Source organism: Podarcis liolepis, assembly GCF_965112155.1.
Source record: "Podarcis liolepis genome assembly, chromosome: 6".
In the NCBI taxonomy this organism is placed as follows: Eukaryota; Metazoa; Chordata; class Lepidosauria; order Squamata; family Lacertidae; genus Podarcis; species Podarcis liolepis.
In genome coordinates, this window is record NC_139559.1 from 59,738,939 (window position 1) to 59,759,863 (window position 20,925).

General features: G+C 42.9%; 1 protein-coding gene across 1 annotated transcript in view; it reads left to right on the plus strand.

The window, feature by feature from the left end:
- FGGY (FGGY carbohydrate kinase domain containing) overlaps positions 1–20,925 on the plus strand; it is a 139,834-nt gene that overhangs the window by 44,314 nt on the left and 74,595 nt on the right. Inside the window, exons 6-7 of the mRNA XM_083510343.1 lie at positions 6,489–6,604; positions 16,829–16,957. Coding sequence (XP_083366469.1) covers positions 6,489–6,604; positions 16,829–16,957 — 245 coding nt within the window. The remainder of the gene's footprint in view (positions 1–6,488; positions 6,605–16,828; positions 16,958–20,925) is intronic.

Sequence of the window (20,925 nt, forward strand, 5' to 3'; positions counted from 1 at the left end):
CATTTTTGGTGACGTAAAGCAATCAAACTCGTGGACTGTTGCCCACGAACAGCTCAGCACACATAACAGCTGCAATGTAAAGCGTTTTCCACATGTAGCTGTAATATATAGGCTGGTTATGAGAGGACACAGTTCAGGAGGCCTGCAATTTGAATCCATCATAGGATGGATTTCGGGCTCTCGCAAATACACAAGTTTCTGGAATTTTAATATGTGGCTGTATGGATAAATAGAAGTCTTCATATTTTTCCAAAAAACAAAACAAGTACTGTTTGTATGCTTTTGATTAGGTGAGCGTGTCCGTGGTTGCAATGGTGGTCTGTTTTCACCCAAATTGCACTCTGGATAACGTTGTTTGCTTAAAGATGTTAATTGAAGGTCACTTCCAAATTTGGGTGAAAGAAAGACTGCGAGAGAATTCCCAAAGATCAAAGGGTTCTGTTTATCTTGTTACATTGTCTTTGAAAACAATCTGGTTGTGTACAGTATCCGTTTCTGAAACTATGTCCAGTGTTAAATATAACATGGACTCTTGCCAGGGAGTGGCTGAAATTAGAGAAGATTAATTGCACATGTGGGTGTAGAAAATTGCAAGGGTGTTCTCCTACCCTGACAGGAAAACCTTTGACTTTGTGAAACAGCATGTCTGGTTGAAGAATACTCATAAAGTAGTGGTATAGTATTTTTCACAAGTAGTGTATGGAATATTTTGTTTTAGGATGAAGAAGAATGCTAGGTTACCATGCAGATGTCTGAAAAATTCTAATCTTTATGGTCCTGTGGAATTCAAGGATTTCCTGGAATTTTTTCTAGTAGACACAGGGAGTTTGTACCCAGTAATATTTTTACAAGGCAGGGCACCTGATGTGAACCAGTCCCTTATACTCAATGCAGCCCCCAAGGTTCTCTTGAAGGTTGGGTGACTCTCTGTGGAACACTATGGGATATTTCATGGAGGGCTGCAGTTGACAAGGGGGCATTCGTGGAAATCGGGTGCCCCTCCTTCAGCTAGCGGAAAGCCACCATTGGGTATGGCCTGGAGATCTCTGCAGAGGCAGAATAGACTGGGTTCATTACATTTTCTATAGGCTGTCATTAACCTTTGACACATGACTCTTGATATTTACTTGGGAGTTGAGGTGCACCCAGGTGGCAGAAGATTCCTTCATTATTTAGGCCTCAGGCACTTTTCTTTTTCTGGCAGAAGTGACACAGGTACAAGTTTGGATCCTGAGCTGTTTAGGACTTTGTATGTTGGAGACTACACCTTAATTGTTCACTAACTGAGGTCACTATTGGCAGCACTGACTACAGCAGACTACCCTCTAGGGCATAAAATGTTGCACTTGGTAGATGAAGCAATGCTCACCACGTTAAAACAGTGTCATAGCTTCCTGATTTCGGGGAATATTTTTCATTAGGTGTTGTTTTCTTAGATATCCTCCTGTGTAGTTAGTGGGCAGTGATATTCCACCTCATCTGCTGCTAATTTTATCTTCTGAAACTTCTCTTTTAAAGAGAATCCATGAAGGTTTGGTCTTTCAATGGCTAACAATCACAGTAGCCAAATAAAGCCTTCATTGCTAAGAGTCTCTATGCCCCTGAATATCAGTAAGGTAAAGGTAAAGGGACCCCTGACCATTAAGTGCAGTTGTGACCGACTTTGGGGTTGCGGCGCTCATCTCGTTTTATTGGCCGAGGGAGCCGGCATACAGCTTCTGGGTCATGTGGCCAGCATGACTAAGCTGCTTCTGGCGAACCAGAGCAGCGCACGAAAACGCCGTTTACCTTCCTGCCGGAGCGGTACCTATTTATCTACTTGCACTTTGACGTGCTTTTGAACTGCTAGGTTGGCAGGAGCAGGGACTAAGCAACGGGAACGCACTCCGTGGCGGGGATTTGAACTGCCGACCTTCTGATCAGCAAGTCCTAGGCTCTGTGGTAGATAGAGGTAATTTTGGGGGTGGGGGTGGGTTGCCTTTGCGTTCTATTTATGAGCTTCATAGATACACCTGGCTGGCCAGTGGGGGAATTGGAACACTAGACTAGATGAAATCCTAGCACAATCCACTAGGTGTTCTTTTTGTGTTCTCTTCATTTTTATTTTATGTTTCAAAACTTGAAAAAGGCCTGAGTTTGTCTTTAGTCATTCAAAAAATAAATACAAAACATTGAGGAGCTGGCACTGTGATTTGGAGCTGTTTGATTTATTGATGTTAATTACGATCGTTTCTAGGCTGCCATAAAACAGAGCCAGGATATCCTTGGTATACATGGACTTCCTTGGTGAACCTGGAGTGCAGCAGCTGGATTACATCTGTTTTGGTATTTCCTAGGGTGCCTGCTTCCCTTTTTTTGCATAGGTTTCTTTTGACAAGTAGAAGAAACCCTGTTTCCTGTTAAGGATATACAGCACAGATGCAAACATTGATTGCATGCTGTGAAATATATTTTTGAGTGCTATTAAGTGAGAATTTTAGTAAAACCATGTCATACTGATACCATATGCCATATTTTAACTTATACGAAAGCATCATATAGACCAGTGGTTCTCAGTTAGCTAAGAACTGCAGACCCCTTGTTTTTCAGAAGCCAAGCCACTTTTGAAAATTCCGTTTCCCATGGTTTTTGTTATGTGAATGGTGCCACAGGCTGCCTGGATGAGTTACGCAGAACCCCCCAATTGGGAACCACTGAAATAGACAACAGACTAAATCAGTAAGGTTGTTTTCCATATGGAAACAACTTTCCCATACCCAGATCACCATTTGGTTCCGAAAGCAAAAGGGAAAGGTGGGAATCAACATTTATAATCTGAAATCTGTTCCACAAAACACCAGCAGAAAGTATCAGCTGATACGAATTGTTAACATCCCAGCTGTATGGTTCTGACTTTATCCATTTATTCAAATATTATGCAAGTTTTTCAAAGGAAGGCCTTGGAGGGAGCAGCACCAAAGAAGGTCCATCCCTGTCTAAAATCTAATGTCCCGAATCCTAAATACATGTGCTTGAAATCTGAGAATTGCTTCAAGGTACAAGTACTTAGATTTTGGTTCATGGTTTAACAAATGTGAAGTGACTTTTAAAAAGGGGGTGGGGGCGAAGTATAGAAACTGAATCTGTTTCTGCTTAGTCCTGTCACTTATGTGCTGTTTCCTATTTATTTACATGATACAGATTTCATTCATTCATTTGCAGATTTTTCGTTCATTTTAAATCTGCTCTTCAACTGAGAAAGGCTCCTGGAGTGGCATATGAATATCAATAATAGGACAGCCCCTGAAGTTTACAATCTGAAATATATGGCACAGAGGTTAAAGGGATTGGGAGGAGCAACGAAAAAAGAGCAAACATGAGCACTGGATCTTGGTTACAAAATTCTTACAATGACCTACTGGAATGGCAACAGTTCCAGGAAGGAAGGAATGGAAATTTGCTGTCCCTCAGCAGAGCTGATAGCTGCTTCCCTTCTCACCCTCGTCTTAACCAGCTTGCCTCCCCTCTCCTTTCCTTACTGGCTAAGGGTACAGTCCAGTGTCTTTGTGCACTGGGCTGAGAGGGGCTTGTATTGGCCAGAGGTGTCTCCCCACCCAGCCCTGTCAGCCACCATTTCTTGAGTCATACCAGCTGAAGATGCAGGCAGAACTGCTGCTGTGAGGGTACCACCCCTATGGTGGCAGCCAGTGGAAAACTCCAAAATGGGGTACTCCAGGGGCAGGGAGGGGCTGAGCCAGCCGTGCTACTGTCATGTGATAACAGACACACCAGTCAGCATGTGTGGCAGGGCTAAGGATGTGTTCTTGGCCCAGCAGCTCCATTAATTCCGGCTGAGCAGCGGAGTTTAGGGTTTGGATTGGCCCTAAACTCCTAATTGCCTTGTGCGTCTGTGGTTTTCTTAGCTAAACCTTACTTCGAAAGCTTGGACCAATGTAGTATTTGTTTCCCTTTCCCCAGAGCCTGCCTTTACCATTCTGTATTGTCTCTCTCCCCCAGTTTGTGTGTGTGTCATAGCTGTCAATTGTTCCCTTTTTTAAAAAGGGAAATTCCCTTATTCTGAATAGGTTTCCTCGCAAGAAAAGGGAAAAGTTGACAGCTATGGTGTGTGTCTGTGAGAGGGAGAGAGAGAGAAAGAAAGAAAGAAATTGATGCTCCACAATGAATAAAAAGCTGAAGGCAATAATGGACAGGGCCAGTGCCATTGGAGTTTTATGTAATGATACTTAACTGATGTCAGGTATCAGCTGATACCTGGAAGCTTTATGCCTCTCATTTATAAATCTGCTTGTGAACCATGGCTCTGTGTATCCAAGTGTTCTTGGTGATGTTGACTGGCCTGCAGCAAACTTATCTCCTCTTCTTTTCTCCTCCAGCCAATCCCCTGGTGCCTCCATTAGACACAAATGACATCTACCCATGCCTTGTATCTGTAACTGTAAGGCCGGCTCTTCCTGAAATGAATATGCTTGTCATTAACCGTAGTGCTGTAGGGAATAGTTGCTGCTTTTTACATTCTTCCACGTGATGACCTGTGGCTCTTTCAAGGCTTCCACAGCACCAACGCCCAGTTCTATTTAAAACAAAGGCTTGCCAGAGGGTTTAAATGTGCTGAATGTTCTGTCTGGGACGACATTGGGTGGAGTAGAGGGAATACTGGTACTTCTATAGGTCTGTGCTGAAGCAGCTCTAGGCTTCTTTTGTGTGTTGTGTGTAGCCATCCTGTGTGTTGAAAGCCCTGTCTCCTGCCAAAGGTTCCTTTTGTTCCTAAAACTTTTACCACATACTGCCCATATTTTTATCCATACCCGCAGGGATTTCCTCTTACTTTTTTAAAAGCATGTTTTTGTGCTTACGATTTTTATTCTCGTGCTTCCATTATGACTGACTGGAACAGCGAAGGTCTGCACCCTTCCTTGTAAAGGTACTTGCTACCTTTGTCCCTCTGCTTTTTGAGGCAACTCCCAAGCTCCTACAGAGGTTAAATCTGTGACTCAATGATCTGCATGTTGCGGCTTATAGTCTTCTGCTTGCAGTTTTCTGAAATAATTGGGGTTCCTTTCTTGCAAGGAGATTAAACACAGTGTTCTGAGGGAGCACATGCAGTTTCCTGGCTTGGGTAAACGGCCACATTCAAACAAGAAAACCGTAGACATGGTTTTCCTAAGAGTGGCAAAACACAGTGCGTAGTCAAACTTAATGCATCTTGGAAATACAAATTCCAGTGCCTTGTAAAATATGCTACATGAAGGCTGATGTTCTTAGAAACCTCAATTCAAGGCGTTGTTTGCACAGCCCTGCCTTCAGTTGTCTTCATTTTTGGTGTGTCCGTGAGTCAAGGGGCTCCACTGCTGTCAAAGATGTATTTCCTGCAGAAATGTTTCTAAAGATATATATATATATATATATATATATATATGCAGGTTTTGGTGTCTTCGGGTGTCTTCCCGTGTAAGAGTTGGGGTGTCTAGGCGACGTTTCGACGAGGTCTCACTCGTCATCTTCAGGCTGGTGCTTTCGGCTTCTTGTTACTGGAACAAGTAACAAGCAAGCAAGAAGTTTCAGGAAGTCTCTCTCACCCAACATCTGCCCACAGGCTCTGTTCCAGTAACAAGAAGCCGAAAGCACCAGCCTGAAGATGACGAGTGAGACCTCGTCGAAACGTCGCCTAGACACCCCAACTCTTACACGGGAAGACACCCGAAGACACCAAAACCTGCATTCCTGTACCCGTGAAAATCTACGAAAGCAAATATATATATATATATATATATATATATATATATATATATAAATTCATAAAGCACATTACAAAATAGGTTTCATGTGGGCTCTATCTTTCCCATATTACATGGTGGCTGCAATTGCAGGAAGAGATAGTGTCAGCTTTAGATTCTGGGCCTGTGGTAAATCCAGCCTGACCATGTCCCTTTGGTTGTGAGTAGTTGCTGCAATGTTGGAATGTCAAACTTGCCACCTCTCTAAGCAGTGACTGACAGCCCCATACAGCACGTTTTTAAAAGGTTAGTGATCTTAGGGATGGTGATCAAGATTCTTTACCCAAACCCTTTGTTCTCATGACTGAAGAAAAAACTTGAAAAGGTGGGATCAGATCTGAAAAGTGAAACATTAAGAATCTCTTTTTATGGCTTTCCGTATTAAGGATTTATGTTCTTGCCCTCCTGTTTTGCATAGAAAACTTTTAAGCGGCTATATATTGACTGCTAGAATCCCATCAATATACTGGGAATCGTTAAGTCAAAGACAGACTTCTCAAACAGCTGAAGGTGTTTAAGAGGGGATCCAGTATTTATAGTTGTTTTTGTTTGTATAATTGAGGAATGCTTAATTCTTCTTTAGAGTTTTGATCTAAACTGCTACTGAATGTTAAAGGAGTGTTGATGTTTTTGGGTCCTGTAAGAGTTTTGCCTGAGTAGATAGGGAGGTAGAGTTGATAATGAAATGTAACGTGAGTTTCTTTTCCTCCACAGATCTCTGTGCACTTTGGTATGTAAATGGACATACTCTTCGGAGAAAGGCTGGGATGATAGTTTTTGGAAGCTGGTTGGATTGGAAGATTTGGTGGCAAATAACTATGCAAAAATAGGTAAATGTATATTACCTAATTTTTAACATTTTTAAAAAAGACTTCATCTAATTAGGTAATAGCCCAGTTCAGACACAGTGGGAAACAGTGGTTTCCTGTTAGGAGAGCATGCTGTGGTAAGCCGTGCATTTGTGCAGTTCTCCCTCTACTGCATGAGGAAAGGACTTTGAAACTTAACCAAACCTTGATCTTGGTTTGTTTTAACAAACCACAGTTCCCTTAGGCCTGAAATAACAAGGAACTGTGACTACTTAAAAACAGAACTTTCAATGTCTTATCGTATGCAAAGCAAGGGAAGGGGAAGCACTTGAGCCTGATTCTAACAGCCTGATTTCCCATTATATGTTTTGGCAATACCAAATCTATCAGAGGACTGCTTTAAAAGTGAGCAATTTTGGGTGCACCACAACAATTTGTCCTTAATTATGCCCAACACTAATTTTCAAAAGTAGGTGGTTTAGGTTTCCCTGGGGAAATGTGGGCAGATGTTGGGTGAGAGAGACTTCCTGAAACTTCTTGCTTGCCATCAAAATGCCCCTCTCCTAATCTAGCAACAGGTGAAAAGGGGAGCATTCTGGCATTATGATGTTTTCCTTAGGAGGGCTGCTCCAGAACCAGGACTCTTTCACTCTTGGGCTTGTGCATAGTTAGTTCTCTCTTAATAGCGGGGAAAAAACAAAAGCAAGCCTTCATAATTCATGTCATTTACATTAAACTCCCCATAGTACTGCTTCTACTGGCAACATTCATTTATCATATATCCATTTGTGTCTGTGTCTAGGTTTGTGTGTGTGTGTGTGTGTATCTTTGCTGCCTAAGCACACTTGACTGGATACAAGGCAGATCTTTAGACCAGCGGCAAGGAATATGCAAACACCATTATTTTGCTTTAGTTTGTTATACCCCTTCATGTGCAATGCTGCTAATCAACAGAATCAGCAAGCTTAAAACAATGTGCTAAACTCAACTCTTGGCTTGTCCCACACTCCTTTCACCAGCTTGTTACACTATCTTTAAGTTGCTGTGAACTTTCCTGAAGCCTATGTATAATTAGAATTTTAGACTTGCTAATTGCAAGATTCTTATAGCAGATTTCCATTAAAAGACCGTAATGTTCATTTACTAGAAATTTTCCAGGATAGCATTATTCAAGTTTCCTTATTCAGTTAATGGACTTTTAATGGCTGTCCTAAGCAGGCATGCCATTAATGAGAACATTAGTGTAAAAAAGAACCCCAAACCCCTCATCCCTCAAAGTTAATTACCTGATTCTCTCCCCCCCCCCCCCACACACCGCCACTTAGAGAACAAGTTTCTATAACAGTTTAATGCAGCAGCACTAAATGGAAATAATTTGATATCAGTAATGAAATCCATAAAGTTTCAGAAGAGACGCATTAGGTGTCAAAAAATTACTTTTTACAACTGTAAGTAAAAAAGGTCCTTCTGTACGATTGTCAGGGACTGGCTGGTCACTGAGGAGTGGTGGGAGATTCCAGCTGCAGAACCGCATAGGGAAGCCTCAGAAGAGGAAGGCTCTGAGCTGGGGGAGTGGTGGTGGGACAAGGAAGACAGATCAGAGGAGGAATGGGGGGGTGCTGGACAAGCAACAGGGGAGAGAGAGAGAGAGAGAGAGAGAGAGAGAGAGAGAGAGAACACTGCAGATGTAGAACAGACAGCTGAGAAGGAGGTGGTGGCTTAGGCTGTGACAGATTCACAGGAGCCTGCAGGTCCTACTGTGTTTAGCTCTTCTTCCCCCTTGTCTCTGAGAACCCGGAGAGTTCTGCATGCTACAAAGCAAAGAGCACAGAGAGCTCAGAGGGCCCCTCCCTGGCGTAGCTTAAGAGTGCTAGGAAGATAGCTGGGTTTAAAAGAGGCTGAGGAGGAGGTGGGAGACTCAGATTGTCTTTACTGGGGCCAGTCGTACCCTAGGTTTCTCTGTGTATATTTTGTTTCCTTAATCAAAGAATTATATTTTCTATTTGTTTCTGACGCTCTGTAGTACAATATCCTCTGGCAGCAAATCTTGTCCTCTTCTGTATATGATGTGTCCCTAAGAGACCAGTTTAGCTTCTACTGCATTCTTTGTGGGATGTGCAGAATAAACCTTGATGGCTCAACCTTGCTTGCTTCCAAAAGTGACAGGAAGCCATCCTTGGCTGTAGTTAGCAGTTGCGGGGCAGGACTTAGGATTGATCCAGGGGCGGAGGAAGGGGTGTGTGGTGGGTGCGGGTTGCCCCAAGTGCCACCACTGAGGGGGGTGGCAAAACGCCAGGCGACACTAATTGCGGGGCCTGCATTGTGCCTGAGCCACACATCTCTCTTGGGAGAGACATGGTGGCTTGGGCGTGCGCAGGCTCCGTGCTGCCCAAGTGGTCTGCCCGCTACCTTCCTCCCCCCCAGCTATAGGGCGGCTGAGTGGGAGGAGGCAGGCAGACTCCAGAGGTCCCATAGTGCTCCCCGCACCGCCCCTGGCTCCCAAGTGGCTTCCTCCATTGCTGGATGGATCTCATAGACCCATTGGTAGTCTGCTCCCCCAATGCTATAAACAAGTCCTGTGCTTCTTGCTTTTCCCACCCAGCCCTGGCCTGAAGTGGCAGGTGGTGGCGATGACTATTCCTGCTTCCATACAGGTGGTGGGCCAAGGATTCCTTTCGGACAACCTTGCAAGCTCTGAACCTAATCCATTGTTTTTCCTGTAGCAGAGTATAAGCAGAGTCTCCTAAACCTTTAGAGTTTTTGAGATTTTCTTTTTGCTTTAATGCAGCCTTGGTAGCTATTACCAGATGCACCTTTTAGAATCCCCTCCCCCACCTCCCACCCCACACACTAAAAGAGTACAAGCAGTAAATAAATGTTTTAACAGAAATTTGAGCACCCTAATGGCTGACGAGCCCCACGAAGATAAATTTTTAACATAAATTATTTACGAAGTGCAAGCTAAGGATTGAATACAATATTTATATAGTGCGTTTCAAGGACAGGGAAAAGCTCCCCCCCATTCCCCCCCCCCCAAACAACTAAATGTGCATGTTGCCAACGAGAGCAAAATCTCTTTAAAAACCTGGCAGTTCAATACAGGGAAATTAGGATGAGAAAAATGAAAAACCAGCAATAATAGGACACCAATTTGAAAACTACCCTTTTATACATACATTCGGGGGGGGGGGTCATTTCTTGCTGCTGCTTAAATTGCAAACACACACACACACACACACACACACACATACGTAAATTCCAGGACTCTGTTTAGTTCTTGTTTTGTTTTTGGATTTGCGTTGGTCAACCATAACTCACCTCACAACATATATATATATATATATATATCAGATAAAATGTAATAAGTTACATCCAGTCTGGCATCCTGTTCTCCCAGTGGCCAACCAGGCATCCTCAGGAATCCTGCAAAGTGAACCCGAGTGCAATGGCACCCTCCCCACCTCTGATTCCCAGAAACTGGTAGTCGAGGTAGAACATAACAATCGTGGCAAGTAGCCATTGATAGCCTTATTCTCCGTGATTTTGTCTAATCTCCTTTTAAAGCTATATGTTAAGGGTATAAAATTAAGTTTTGAATTGCTATGAACTTTATAGATTAAATCCATGTGTTTTTGTAGTAGAAAAAGGTGGCTCATGAAAGGGGAAATTCTCACAAAAAAGGACACCAGCATTCATGTTTTCTGGTGATGAAACCCGTGGTGTTATGGTATTATATAACCTACATTAATATTAACTGATCCAGTTGCTTCCACATGAGGTGTGCTTTGCTGTGCTGAAGCATTGCTTTTCCATTATTACCTGAAAAGGGAAGGTTGACACCAATTAAACTATGTCATTGGTTGTTGTTGAACTACAATTACCATCACCCCTAGCTAGCAAGGCCAGAGCTCATGGATGATGGGAGTTGTAGTCCAACAACATCTGGGGACCTACAGGTTGAGAACTGCTGTGCTACAGGGACAGGTGTCCACCAAACATAATTTCACCCTCTTTCTCCCCATGCCCCTAAATTTGCTCCAGAGGGTGGGGTCGGGGAACTCCCAGAACAGATTTGATATGGTGCATGGGAAGCAAAAGGGAGGCAAAGTTTTGATGCACAAGCAGAAATCCATCTGCTTACACAATTACTTCTCTGGATACAATAAGTCAGTAAAGTCTTGTCTACCGCCTCCCTACAGGAACAGGAACTGACAGTGAGACAATTGAAAAAAACTTACTCATTGGTAATCCACCCGCTATGATAAACAGAAAGCAATAAAATGGGAAGGACTGTGTACTTTTATTTAAAGGTACAGGAGCCCCCCAAAGCATCAAGGGTACTTTGCATTGCTACACTGGTCAGGCTGTTGCTGTGATTGCATAGCACTGTACAATGGAGTCACATCATATGCGGATTTAACTTAGGCAAATTCAACTATGCATGGTCAACCAAAAAAACCAAAAAGTGCTGCACAGCAGGACACCTGTCCCTGTAGCACAGCGGTTCTCAACCTGTAGGTCCCCAGATGTTGTTGGACTACAACTCCCATCATCCATGAGCTCTGGCCTTGCTAGCTAGGGGTGATGGGAATTGTAGTTCAACAACATCTGGGGACCCACAGGTTGAGAAAGGCTGCTGTAGCACATGGAAAGGCAGCGAGGAACTCCTTCGTTTGCCTTGCTCCCCCTTTCCTCTACCAGGGCCCCATCCAGTTTAAGGATCCTTTCCAACCTTTTCCTTCTGCCTCAGTGACTAGGACCTGCTTGCCTCCATCTCTCTCTACCTCCCTCCTTAATCCTCCCTTTAAAAATAAAATAAAATTCCTGGATTTCTCCCCCTTGAAGAGAGCTCTTTCCACCTGCCCTCCAGGTTTGCCATGGAGGAGGAGAAGTGAGGCCTCAGAGAGAAGGGGAATGTCTGCCCCTTGTCAGTCAGTGCCTACCACAGTCCCATCAGTGGGAGGAGAAGGTGGGAAGGCCTCTCTCCCACTCTCACTGATTCATCCAGTTCCTTCTCGCTGGCTTTAGGGAGGCACAGAGACCAAGGTTGGAATAGGCAGTGGCACAGGAAAACAAGCAGTGGCATCTCGCAGCCAGACAGGGGAGGGAGAGTAATTTGGAAGGAGAATGTATGTTACGGATGATTTAAGGTAATGCTAACTGTACAGTACATGATTTTCCCCTTAAGCACTGACTTTGGAACACAATCCGCACAAAAGATGTACAAGATTTGCTGCAAATCAAGGTGGGGGGAAAGATAAGGACGCTACAGAAAACATAGACTGCAAGAATTTTACATTGTCGTTGTCTGGGTTCTTCATAAAGAGTAAGCAAACAAGATTGCCAATTCCAGAGAAAATGGCTAGTGGGGAAGCAACATCTGTTAAATTTTCATGAACTATAGATCTTTGAGGTGCTGAAGGCTGCAATCTGTTTTTTAAATGGCCTGATAAATTTTCGTCCTCATTCTCATACTTAAGGGGCTACTTAAGGGACCAAATAATGATTTTTCACTGAATAGCAAGGCTTTATGCATTGCCTGGTCCTTCCCCCACCACTCCCAAAGCAATGTGCATTTTCCCCAAAGTAGAAAATGTTGTAGATATGATATAGCTATTTCTGGGGTTGTCAGTACCTTATATTTTAAAAGGTAACACAAAGACTCCTTTATGAATATATTCCCACTAAATGTGTGATGAAACTATATACTTTCAGGCTTCACTTGGAATTCAAAACAAATCTCCACAAGTCTTGAAAACAAACATTTTTGTGTGGGGGGAAATACCACTTCTAAATAAACCCTGGGCCTTGTCACCTATTGCTGAGGGAGAAATCTAATCTGAGTCTTGTATTCTCTCATGCTCCTTTCTCCTTCCACCCCAAAAGGGAAAAAATAAGAAGTGAAGGGTTTATACGTTATTGGCTCATTTGAACGTAGTCCCTCCCTAACCAGCTGTGCTTTGAAAGAATGGTGGAGAGAAAAGTTTGGTTTCCTGTTTGTGATCCTCTATTTCTGCGTGGTGGACTCCTGCTCCTGGCTATATTTTAATGGAAACAACAGATTTGTATGTGAAAGAGTCCTTAGCAGTTGGAGGGGGGATTCATAAAACAAAGTGCCTTTATGAAAAAAATTGTGGCTCTCAAGTGAGTGTTGCTTTCAAGTATGTTTTATTTAAAGGTCTGACTCATATGGAGTGTATTTCTTTGGGCCCTTATAGGATGAACATTGCAAGCAATACTTTAAAAATGCTGGCGTTGGTTTGGCTTCCTGTAATTTTGCCCCCACGTGAATTTCATGATGGCACAATAGTGCCATTACCATCTTGCTAAGAAGCATCCTATGGTATCTCTAGTCTGTGTAGGTTGTTTGTCAACTACTGTTTCGGAACACATTTATTATTATATTTTCCCCTTGCAAGCATGGTTATGATCTTATGATCTGCTCCGTAGCATTGTAACAATGAGTGGTGTTCTGAAGCTAAAATTATGCCTATTTGAACTTTCCCTTCCTGTTTAGAAAGAAGTGCAAGGGCACATTTTCAAAATACATGCCAGTTCTCATTTTTAGTAACTGTCAAAGATGAATTGTTTCAGTGTACATGCTGCCTCTAAGCATTATGCACAATCCATTGTATATTATGTCCCACAAATACTTTTGCAGGATTTAGCTAAATGTCTTTTTAAGTGTTGCAGGAATAATCATTCTTCAGTAGAAGTGTTATACCAGTTTCTTATTACCTTTCCTGGGCATTGAGGTGAGCTGAATTTAAGTAACATATAACAGCACCTTCCTATTTACTTTCTTAAACCCTACAATGCACTAAAGCTACTTGTGGCTGGGACACACATTCCCTTAAGACACTTAGAAGGACACTTGTAACGTGAATGTTATTGGTAGACAATTATATTAGAGCATGCTCCATTAACAGTAAAGATTACGTCTGTCAGGCATGCACATATATAAAAGTATAGAGCTAAATTCAAAGCTGCATTCAGAAAAACATGGTAAAGTCTTGGCTTGTTTCCTTGTTTTTTTGCAGGTTCGGGGTGCATTACTTCACGACTTCCCCTTGCTCCGCCGACAAGTTCCTCAGGCTTATAAATTGTTTCGAACCTTCTTCACAAGCAGAGTGAAGGTTCTATAGTGAAACTGCATTTAACCCATTTTTGGATATTTGCATATATAAAAGTATGCACACATACTGCCTGCATCCCATGTGGCTGCTCATGTTTAAGGAGGGTGGAATGTGCACACCCTTTTAACCCTCTGTTTGCATAGACTCTTTGGCCTGAAAGTGTGTGCATTGTCCCTAACGTTCCAAGTACAGAATTCCCTGGGTATTCACAGTCTTTCCTTAGCTCTAGCCTTAGAGTTCACTGGGTTGACGAATAGTCCTAACTTAGTAGGAACCTAGCACAAAAATACGACTTTGGCATAGTATGCAACATACAGTTCCAGTCAGTTTAGTTGCCAAAATTCAATGGTGGTTACACTAGAATGCATTTACATCTTTATGTCACATTAGTTAAGAAAGAGAAGCCCTTTCCTCTTCATCCCCTTTTTGTATTTTCCACCTCCTCTCCATCTTTGAAATGTGGCAAATTGCAGTTTCACATAAAACACAACTGGTTCTGCATGACAGGTTAAAAGCAGCTTTTGAAGGACTGAATGTGTCATAGCTGAGTCAGCTGTACTGCCTTGCTCAGTTTTCCCTTTGTTATTTTTTTTTTTTAAGGGCCAACGAGCACTAAAACTTCCAGTTCCATTCAATATTAGTATGACTTTGGACCTTGCGATTAAGTTACTCAGGCTGAGTAAAGATGTATTGTTAACCGCCTAATGTTACGTCTGGTAAATAGCCGGTTGCCATGACAACTGCCTGGAAAGGTGGTGGGTCATTGGTACCACATAACTTTCTTTAAATCAAACATGAGCAAATTCCGGAACTAGTCTTTAGGATAAAAAGGAAGGAAAAGTTTCAGACAGCTTTTTCCTTTGGTAAACTTGTTTCTCGCTTAGTGGGTAGGGGGCACGGAGTTCTCTTCTAAAAATCCCAACCAGACGCGTGTGGGAAATTAGGATTAGAGCACAAGAGTATTCTTCGCTCCTGTTCCTAGCAAATGGTGTTGCTGTTGTGAGAGTGGAGCAGACTTCCCTTTCTTCTCCTCCCCACTGCGCACACTGAGAATCTGCTCCAGATGGTTGGGGGGAATAGATTTTGGGGGCCAATAGGAGGCTGCAGGGGGAAGGAACATAGGAAGCTGGCTTACAGTGAGTCAGTCCACAGAGGTTCACAGAGAACTCGAGAATACTTTCAGGTATACAGTGGTACCTCTGGTTACGTACTTAATTCGTTCAGGAGGTCCGTTCATAACCTGAAACTGTTCTTAACCTGAAGCACCACTTTAGCTAATGGGGCCTCCTGCTGCTACCGTGCAGCCGGAGCACAATTTCTGTTCTCATTCTGAAGCAAAGTTCTTAACCCGAGGTACTATTTCTGAGTTAGCGGAGTCTGTAACCTGAAGCGTATGTAACCTGAAGCGTATGTAACCCGAGGTACCACTGTACATGAGACTAGCTTTAAAGAGTACATAATATTAAGCTGATTTCTTAGAAAGAATTGTAGTAGCTGCTTTTTACCCAGCCATTGAATACTATTGAAACTTCACTAATAGTCCTTTCGAAAACCACATGAGTGTAGCTTTGCAAATATAGCATCCATGTTTATCTTATTCCTGGATAAATGCAATTGTACTGTTGATACAAGGGGTAACATTGTTATGAAAAACGTTACACAACATGCACATGTTTTAAAATTAAAAAGCAATATTATTGGTGCTTGGTAAATAGAATGAAGGGCATATCAGGTCAGGGAGAAGAGGGGAAAGGATCACTTTCAAGCACAGAAAAAGTAGCATTTGCCTCCCAACAGACTGAACATAAAACAAGCCTTGCTGGGTCAAAGCATCCAGCACCCTGTTTTTTACACTGACCAACCAGCTATGTTTGGCAAGCAGAATCTGAGCTCTGCCCACTTGTGATTACCAACAGCTGGCATCCAGAGACTAGGGCTGGGCGATACATTGATTTATCGTCCAAAACCAGTTTGAAGTTCCCATCATGATAATTGTTTCATAATATTTGAGTTGGCAATATATTGTGAATCACAATGTGTATAAGGGCTAGGTGATCAGCATCGCAATAACTGACCAGCTAAACATTGTGATAACACACTAGCTAAACAATCTACCACAATGATAAGGGATACCTCTCAGTCTGCCTAAATGACAATATTACCAATTATCACACACTCAGTTTCATCAGCAGGCAAGCAAAAATGAATCCCAACGGGACTTTTGGTTTGGGGCTTGGCTACCAAATGGTTGTATTCAGGACAATCTAAAGTACAGCAATGAGTCATAGTGAATATAGTTAACCTGGGGCTGCCAGATTGCCAGCAGGCCTACTAGGAGGCAGAAGCAGCAGTGGCAAAAACAGCTTGCCATGACGGCGGTATGTGTTGACAGTAGTGGCAACAACCTGCAAGACCTTACGGTTGCGGCACAATGAGTGGTGGCCTGCGAGTCCTTGTGATGGTGATGGGAAGGGGCAGCAGTAGTAGTGGCAGCCTGTGAGGCCTCACAACTGCAGCACAAACAGTGGTGACCTGTGAGGCCTGGTGGCAGTGATAGAGTGATGGCAGTAGTGGCAATGGCCTGCAAGGACTCACGTCAGTAATGGGACACAGCAGCAGTAGCATCCTGCGAGGACTCACAGCAGTGACAGGAGGCGGCAGCAGTAGCAGCAGCAGCTTGCAATACCTTGCGGTGGTGACAGGGAGTGGCGGCACCCTGCAAGGCCTCACAGTGGTGACAGGAGGTGGTGGCAGTAACAGTGGGATGCATTTGGCTTGCCTGCTGATGAAAGTGACCTTGAGGTGATTGTTAATATCATCATCAGTTTTAGACCCTTAAGTAGCAGCAGTTTCCAGCACATTGTCCCATTCATTTCTGTGTAGTTCCTTCCTTATTTCTGATATCGTTATATATCAATATATCATGATGTTTAGCTGGTGATATATCGCGATGTTGAAAACCAGTCATTGCTCAGTCCTGCCAGAGACACATTGCTTCATATACCGGACATAATGCATAGCTATATCATGACTAATAGCCATCCAGTTTGGCGGCCGTCACAATGAGACTAGTGAATTTTATTTTGTTTTTCTCCTTTTATTTTCTTAGGAAATGAAGTTCTCACTCCAGGAGCTCCAGTTGGAAATGGTCTGACGTCAGAGGCTGCTGAAGCCCTTGGCCTTGCTAAGGGGACTGCAGTAGGGGCGTCTCTCATTGATGCACATGCTGGAGGAATAGGTATTCTCTAAAAGGGTAGCTGTTTTTTCTCTGTTCCACTTCCATATTAAAAGCAGAGACTTGTGCTGCAAAGGCTACATTCCATATGCATTTTCAGTATTGGTTGCTAGGTAGGTATAATCAAGTAAGGAAGCCTTATAGCACGGGAGCCTTTAAAGGGAGCTATTATGAGGAATATGACAGTATGTATAAAACTGTTCTGGTATGTTACCCTGGACAACACGGCTAATCTGTTTAGGATGCGGGGGAATAGAGAATCCTGGCTGTATGTAGGAGACTGGATTAAATAGTTTTTGAGAGCAATTGCTGTCCTACAAGTCTCTGATCGTGTGATCTTGCTTGGTGCATCCCAATAATTTCCATCTTCTGTTAGCTTGAAATACATTGGCAGCCTTTAGATTTGGGAAAAGGCAAGGCTGCAAACCTCCTGGTTATGATCTTGAAGTCTGAACGAAATAGCGGAATTTAAAACAAGATAAAAATCCTTATATGTTGACTTGTCCTTTGCTTTGTCAGCCTTTGCTCTTTGACATGCTTTATGTGTCAAGTGTGGAAACACAGCTCCTTTTACCAGTTTGCCACCTACTAGTTAAACCTAATGTCAGCACAACTTACAGGCCTTGCTTCATGAGTGGTAGCATGGAAGTTTATACGTGGAAGGTGAGGAGAGTTAGACATTGGATACGCTAAGCAGCGTTACAGAGGATTCTGTTATGTTCTGTGGTTTGGAGCAGACCTTCCCATTTTGCACACCTGCCTGACCCACACGTAGTTCACAATGTAGATCACTCCAGTGTGTGGAAGGGAGGGAAGGCAACTTGTACAACACACACTTTTCCAGCTGAATATGTGTGTGTGCGGGGGGGGGGGATATTTCCTTCAGAAATTCAGAATGGAGCTGCCCCTCTCTTCAAGATAAGAAATTCCCAAGTAAAAACCAGTTTCACATTTGATAGCTGGGACGTAACCACAAGAGAACAACTGTACCAAAGCTCTCCCAAACATACATTCCAAAAACAGAGTGTACTACTTTTAACAAACTAATATCAGTTAGAAGGATTAATAAGAGGCTGTGTTCTTGGCAACCCCAGCCAAACGTGGCCTCAGTAAAGGGCAGGGTATTTGTTTTGCACTACTGCAAGTTTATGTGAAGTTGATCTGAATGCAAACTCAGGGATATACAGAGAAACCACAGTGGAAGAGGCCGGAGCATATGAGGCCACTTGATTTTAAATGCCAGATATGAACTTAGGTTTTGAATGCTAAGCCCCATGGGGTGAAAATATTTGCCCACAGTAGACTCAAGAGATTTGATACTCTCTCCATAATAGACACATTAAATATTTTAATGTGCATTTCATTAGTAATCCGATGTGATTCCCTTTTCAAACTCTGCCTGTTTTGGTATGGAAGGCATGTGTGTGTACGTGTGTTTATTTTAGAGACGGAAGATGCCATGCCAGAGTTTAGGGCTACTAAAAATCTTCCCAGCTGTTTTCCTTTTCACATGTTAATTTTGACATTTGGTTAACCCTCAGAGAGGCCACCACTGCCTGTCAAGGTGGACAGTTCTGAGCCAGATGGACTAATGCTCTGACCTACTCTTAAAGCTGCTTCCTAGGTTCCTGCACCTGCAAAATGCAGGGGAAATGGCATGAGGACCAAACTTGACATGACGTGGGACACGTAAATAGCAGTGAAATTAGTGTTTGATTTTTTGGGGGGGAGGGGGAAACAAGAATAGGGGTGGGGTGGGCTGACTATTGTCACCACAACAGTACATGAAGAGGGAAGGCTTCATTCTTTCCTTCCATCATGCCTCCCCACCAAAAAATATTGTATCTCATACTTCCTACTTTGAACCCTTGAAGGGAAGCTTACACTGTTGCCAATGCGAGCATCTCTTCCAGGATACACGTGTGTGTGTGGCAGGAACAGAAAGGGTTAAACCTTCCCTCCCACCATGCTGCACTCCTAACAAAATTAGGGAACCAGAAAAGGAGAGGAAAGGCATTGAATAGAGAGGAACATAGGAAGGAAGTTGCCTTATACTAAGTCAGACCATTGATCCATCCAGTTCATTACTGTCTATAAGGTAAGGTAAAGGTAAAGGACCCCTGGACGGTTAAGTCTAGTCAAAGGCGACTATGGGGTTGCGGTATTCACCTCACTTTTCAGGCCGATGGAGCCGGTGTTTGTCCGTAGAGAGCTTTCCAGGTTGTGATGGAAGCCAGAACGGTACCTATTTATCTACTTGTGCTGGTGTGCTTTCGAACTGCTAGGTTGGCAGGACCTGGGACAGAGCAGCAGAAGCTCACTCTATTGCATGGATTCAAACCGACAACCTTCCAATAGGCAAGCCCAAGAGGCTGATGTTTAGACCACAGCACCACTCATGTCTTTAGTGACTGTCTGTCTATAGTGACTGTCAATAGCACTCCAGGGTTTCAGACAGCAGTCTGTCCCAGCCCTACCTGGAGATGAATAAAAATAATAATAATTTTATTATTTTTACCCCTGCCCATCTAGCTGGGACTAAAGCAGATACTCTCCCTCTGAGCAATGGCCTTTTCCCAAAGGAATAAACCTAAGAGGAAAAGTTCTCAGAGTGCCCAACATATTTTATTGCTGCTCAAAAAAGGTTTCAAAAAATCCGGACAAGCAGTATAAGGTAGGCAGATGATTAGAAATGCAGAGCAGGAAGGAATATAGAGCTGAAGCAATCCTTTGCCAGCCTACTGTCAGCTTCTTCCATTTTTAGAATGGCTGGGAAGCTGGAACCAAATGAGACAGGATGCAGCTGGGTCTCGTTGGCATGTTTCTCACAAGCCCAGGTGTAAGGCAGTCTTGAGCTGAATTCTGTACATGCTTAGTTGTGGGTAAATCCCACCTGGAAAACGAGTTTAATTTTCCTTGCTGTCGTTTTGCCTTTGGACAATCCATCCCACAATTTCTTTCGAAAGGAAACCAAAACTGAGTAAGAAGGCATTCTACCAGCCCAGTCTGGAGCAGCAGGTGGAGGACTGAGTTACTTGCATCTGGAATCTGTGAAAATTCTGTTTCCCTCATAAATGCTAGGTTTTCATCCACTTCTCAACTTGTGTGGATTTGTGATGAGCCAGGTATTCAGGATTTGGTAGTTAAAAACAGTTTAAACAAATTACAATCACAGGAATAAGGTGGGCCCTAAAAACATCTATCTCAGGTGTCAAAGGCCTAGCGAAAGAGGTGGGTTTCCTCAGGATTTCAGCTCTGTGGCAAACACCAGAGTGTACAAATGCTGCTACAAACTCATGAAGACTTCTTGACTAAAGTTCAAGGACTATGAAGGCAGCATTCATTCTACTCAATGCACATTTTCTATGCGGTTACTATATATTTTGCCATGTGACTCATTAATAACAATGTGATGAATACACATTTCTTCAAGTTGAGATTAACCTTGCTTAACGTGACATACACATTTTGAAATACATAAAGGGTTTTAAACATCCTTGTACACTTCTAAATATAGCACATATTTGTACAGGAAATTCCTTGTAGATATTCTCTATGCAATACCCTTAACACAACGTGGAATATTTGCTTGGGCTCACGGTAAAATAAAGAAAGCTGAACCATTAGCAGGAAGTTCTAATTGTTTCTGTTCTTCACAAAGGAATAAATCTCATGTGCATATGATACATCCCTTGCATGATCCTCCAGTTATGAAGAGGGTATCTTTTACCATACCTACTGGGAGTGATTCACGTTGATATACAGGCATCAACGAGACAGTAGTAGTGATCAAAATATTTTAGAGGCCCCTGTACTCACGATAAATAATTTGTTTAATTTCTTAAGAGAGATTGCCATGTAAAATACGATGTTATAAAGGATAATTCAAAGTTTGGATTATGTTGCCACTTTAGCTCTAGGCCAGAGCTTTCCAAACTTTTCATGTTGATGGCACACTTTTTATACTTGCA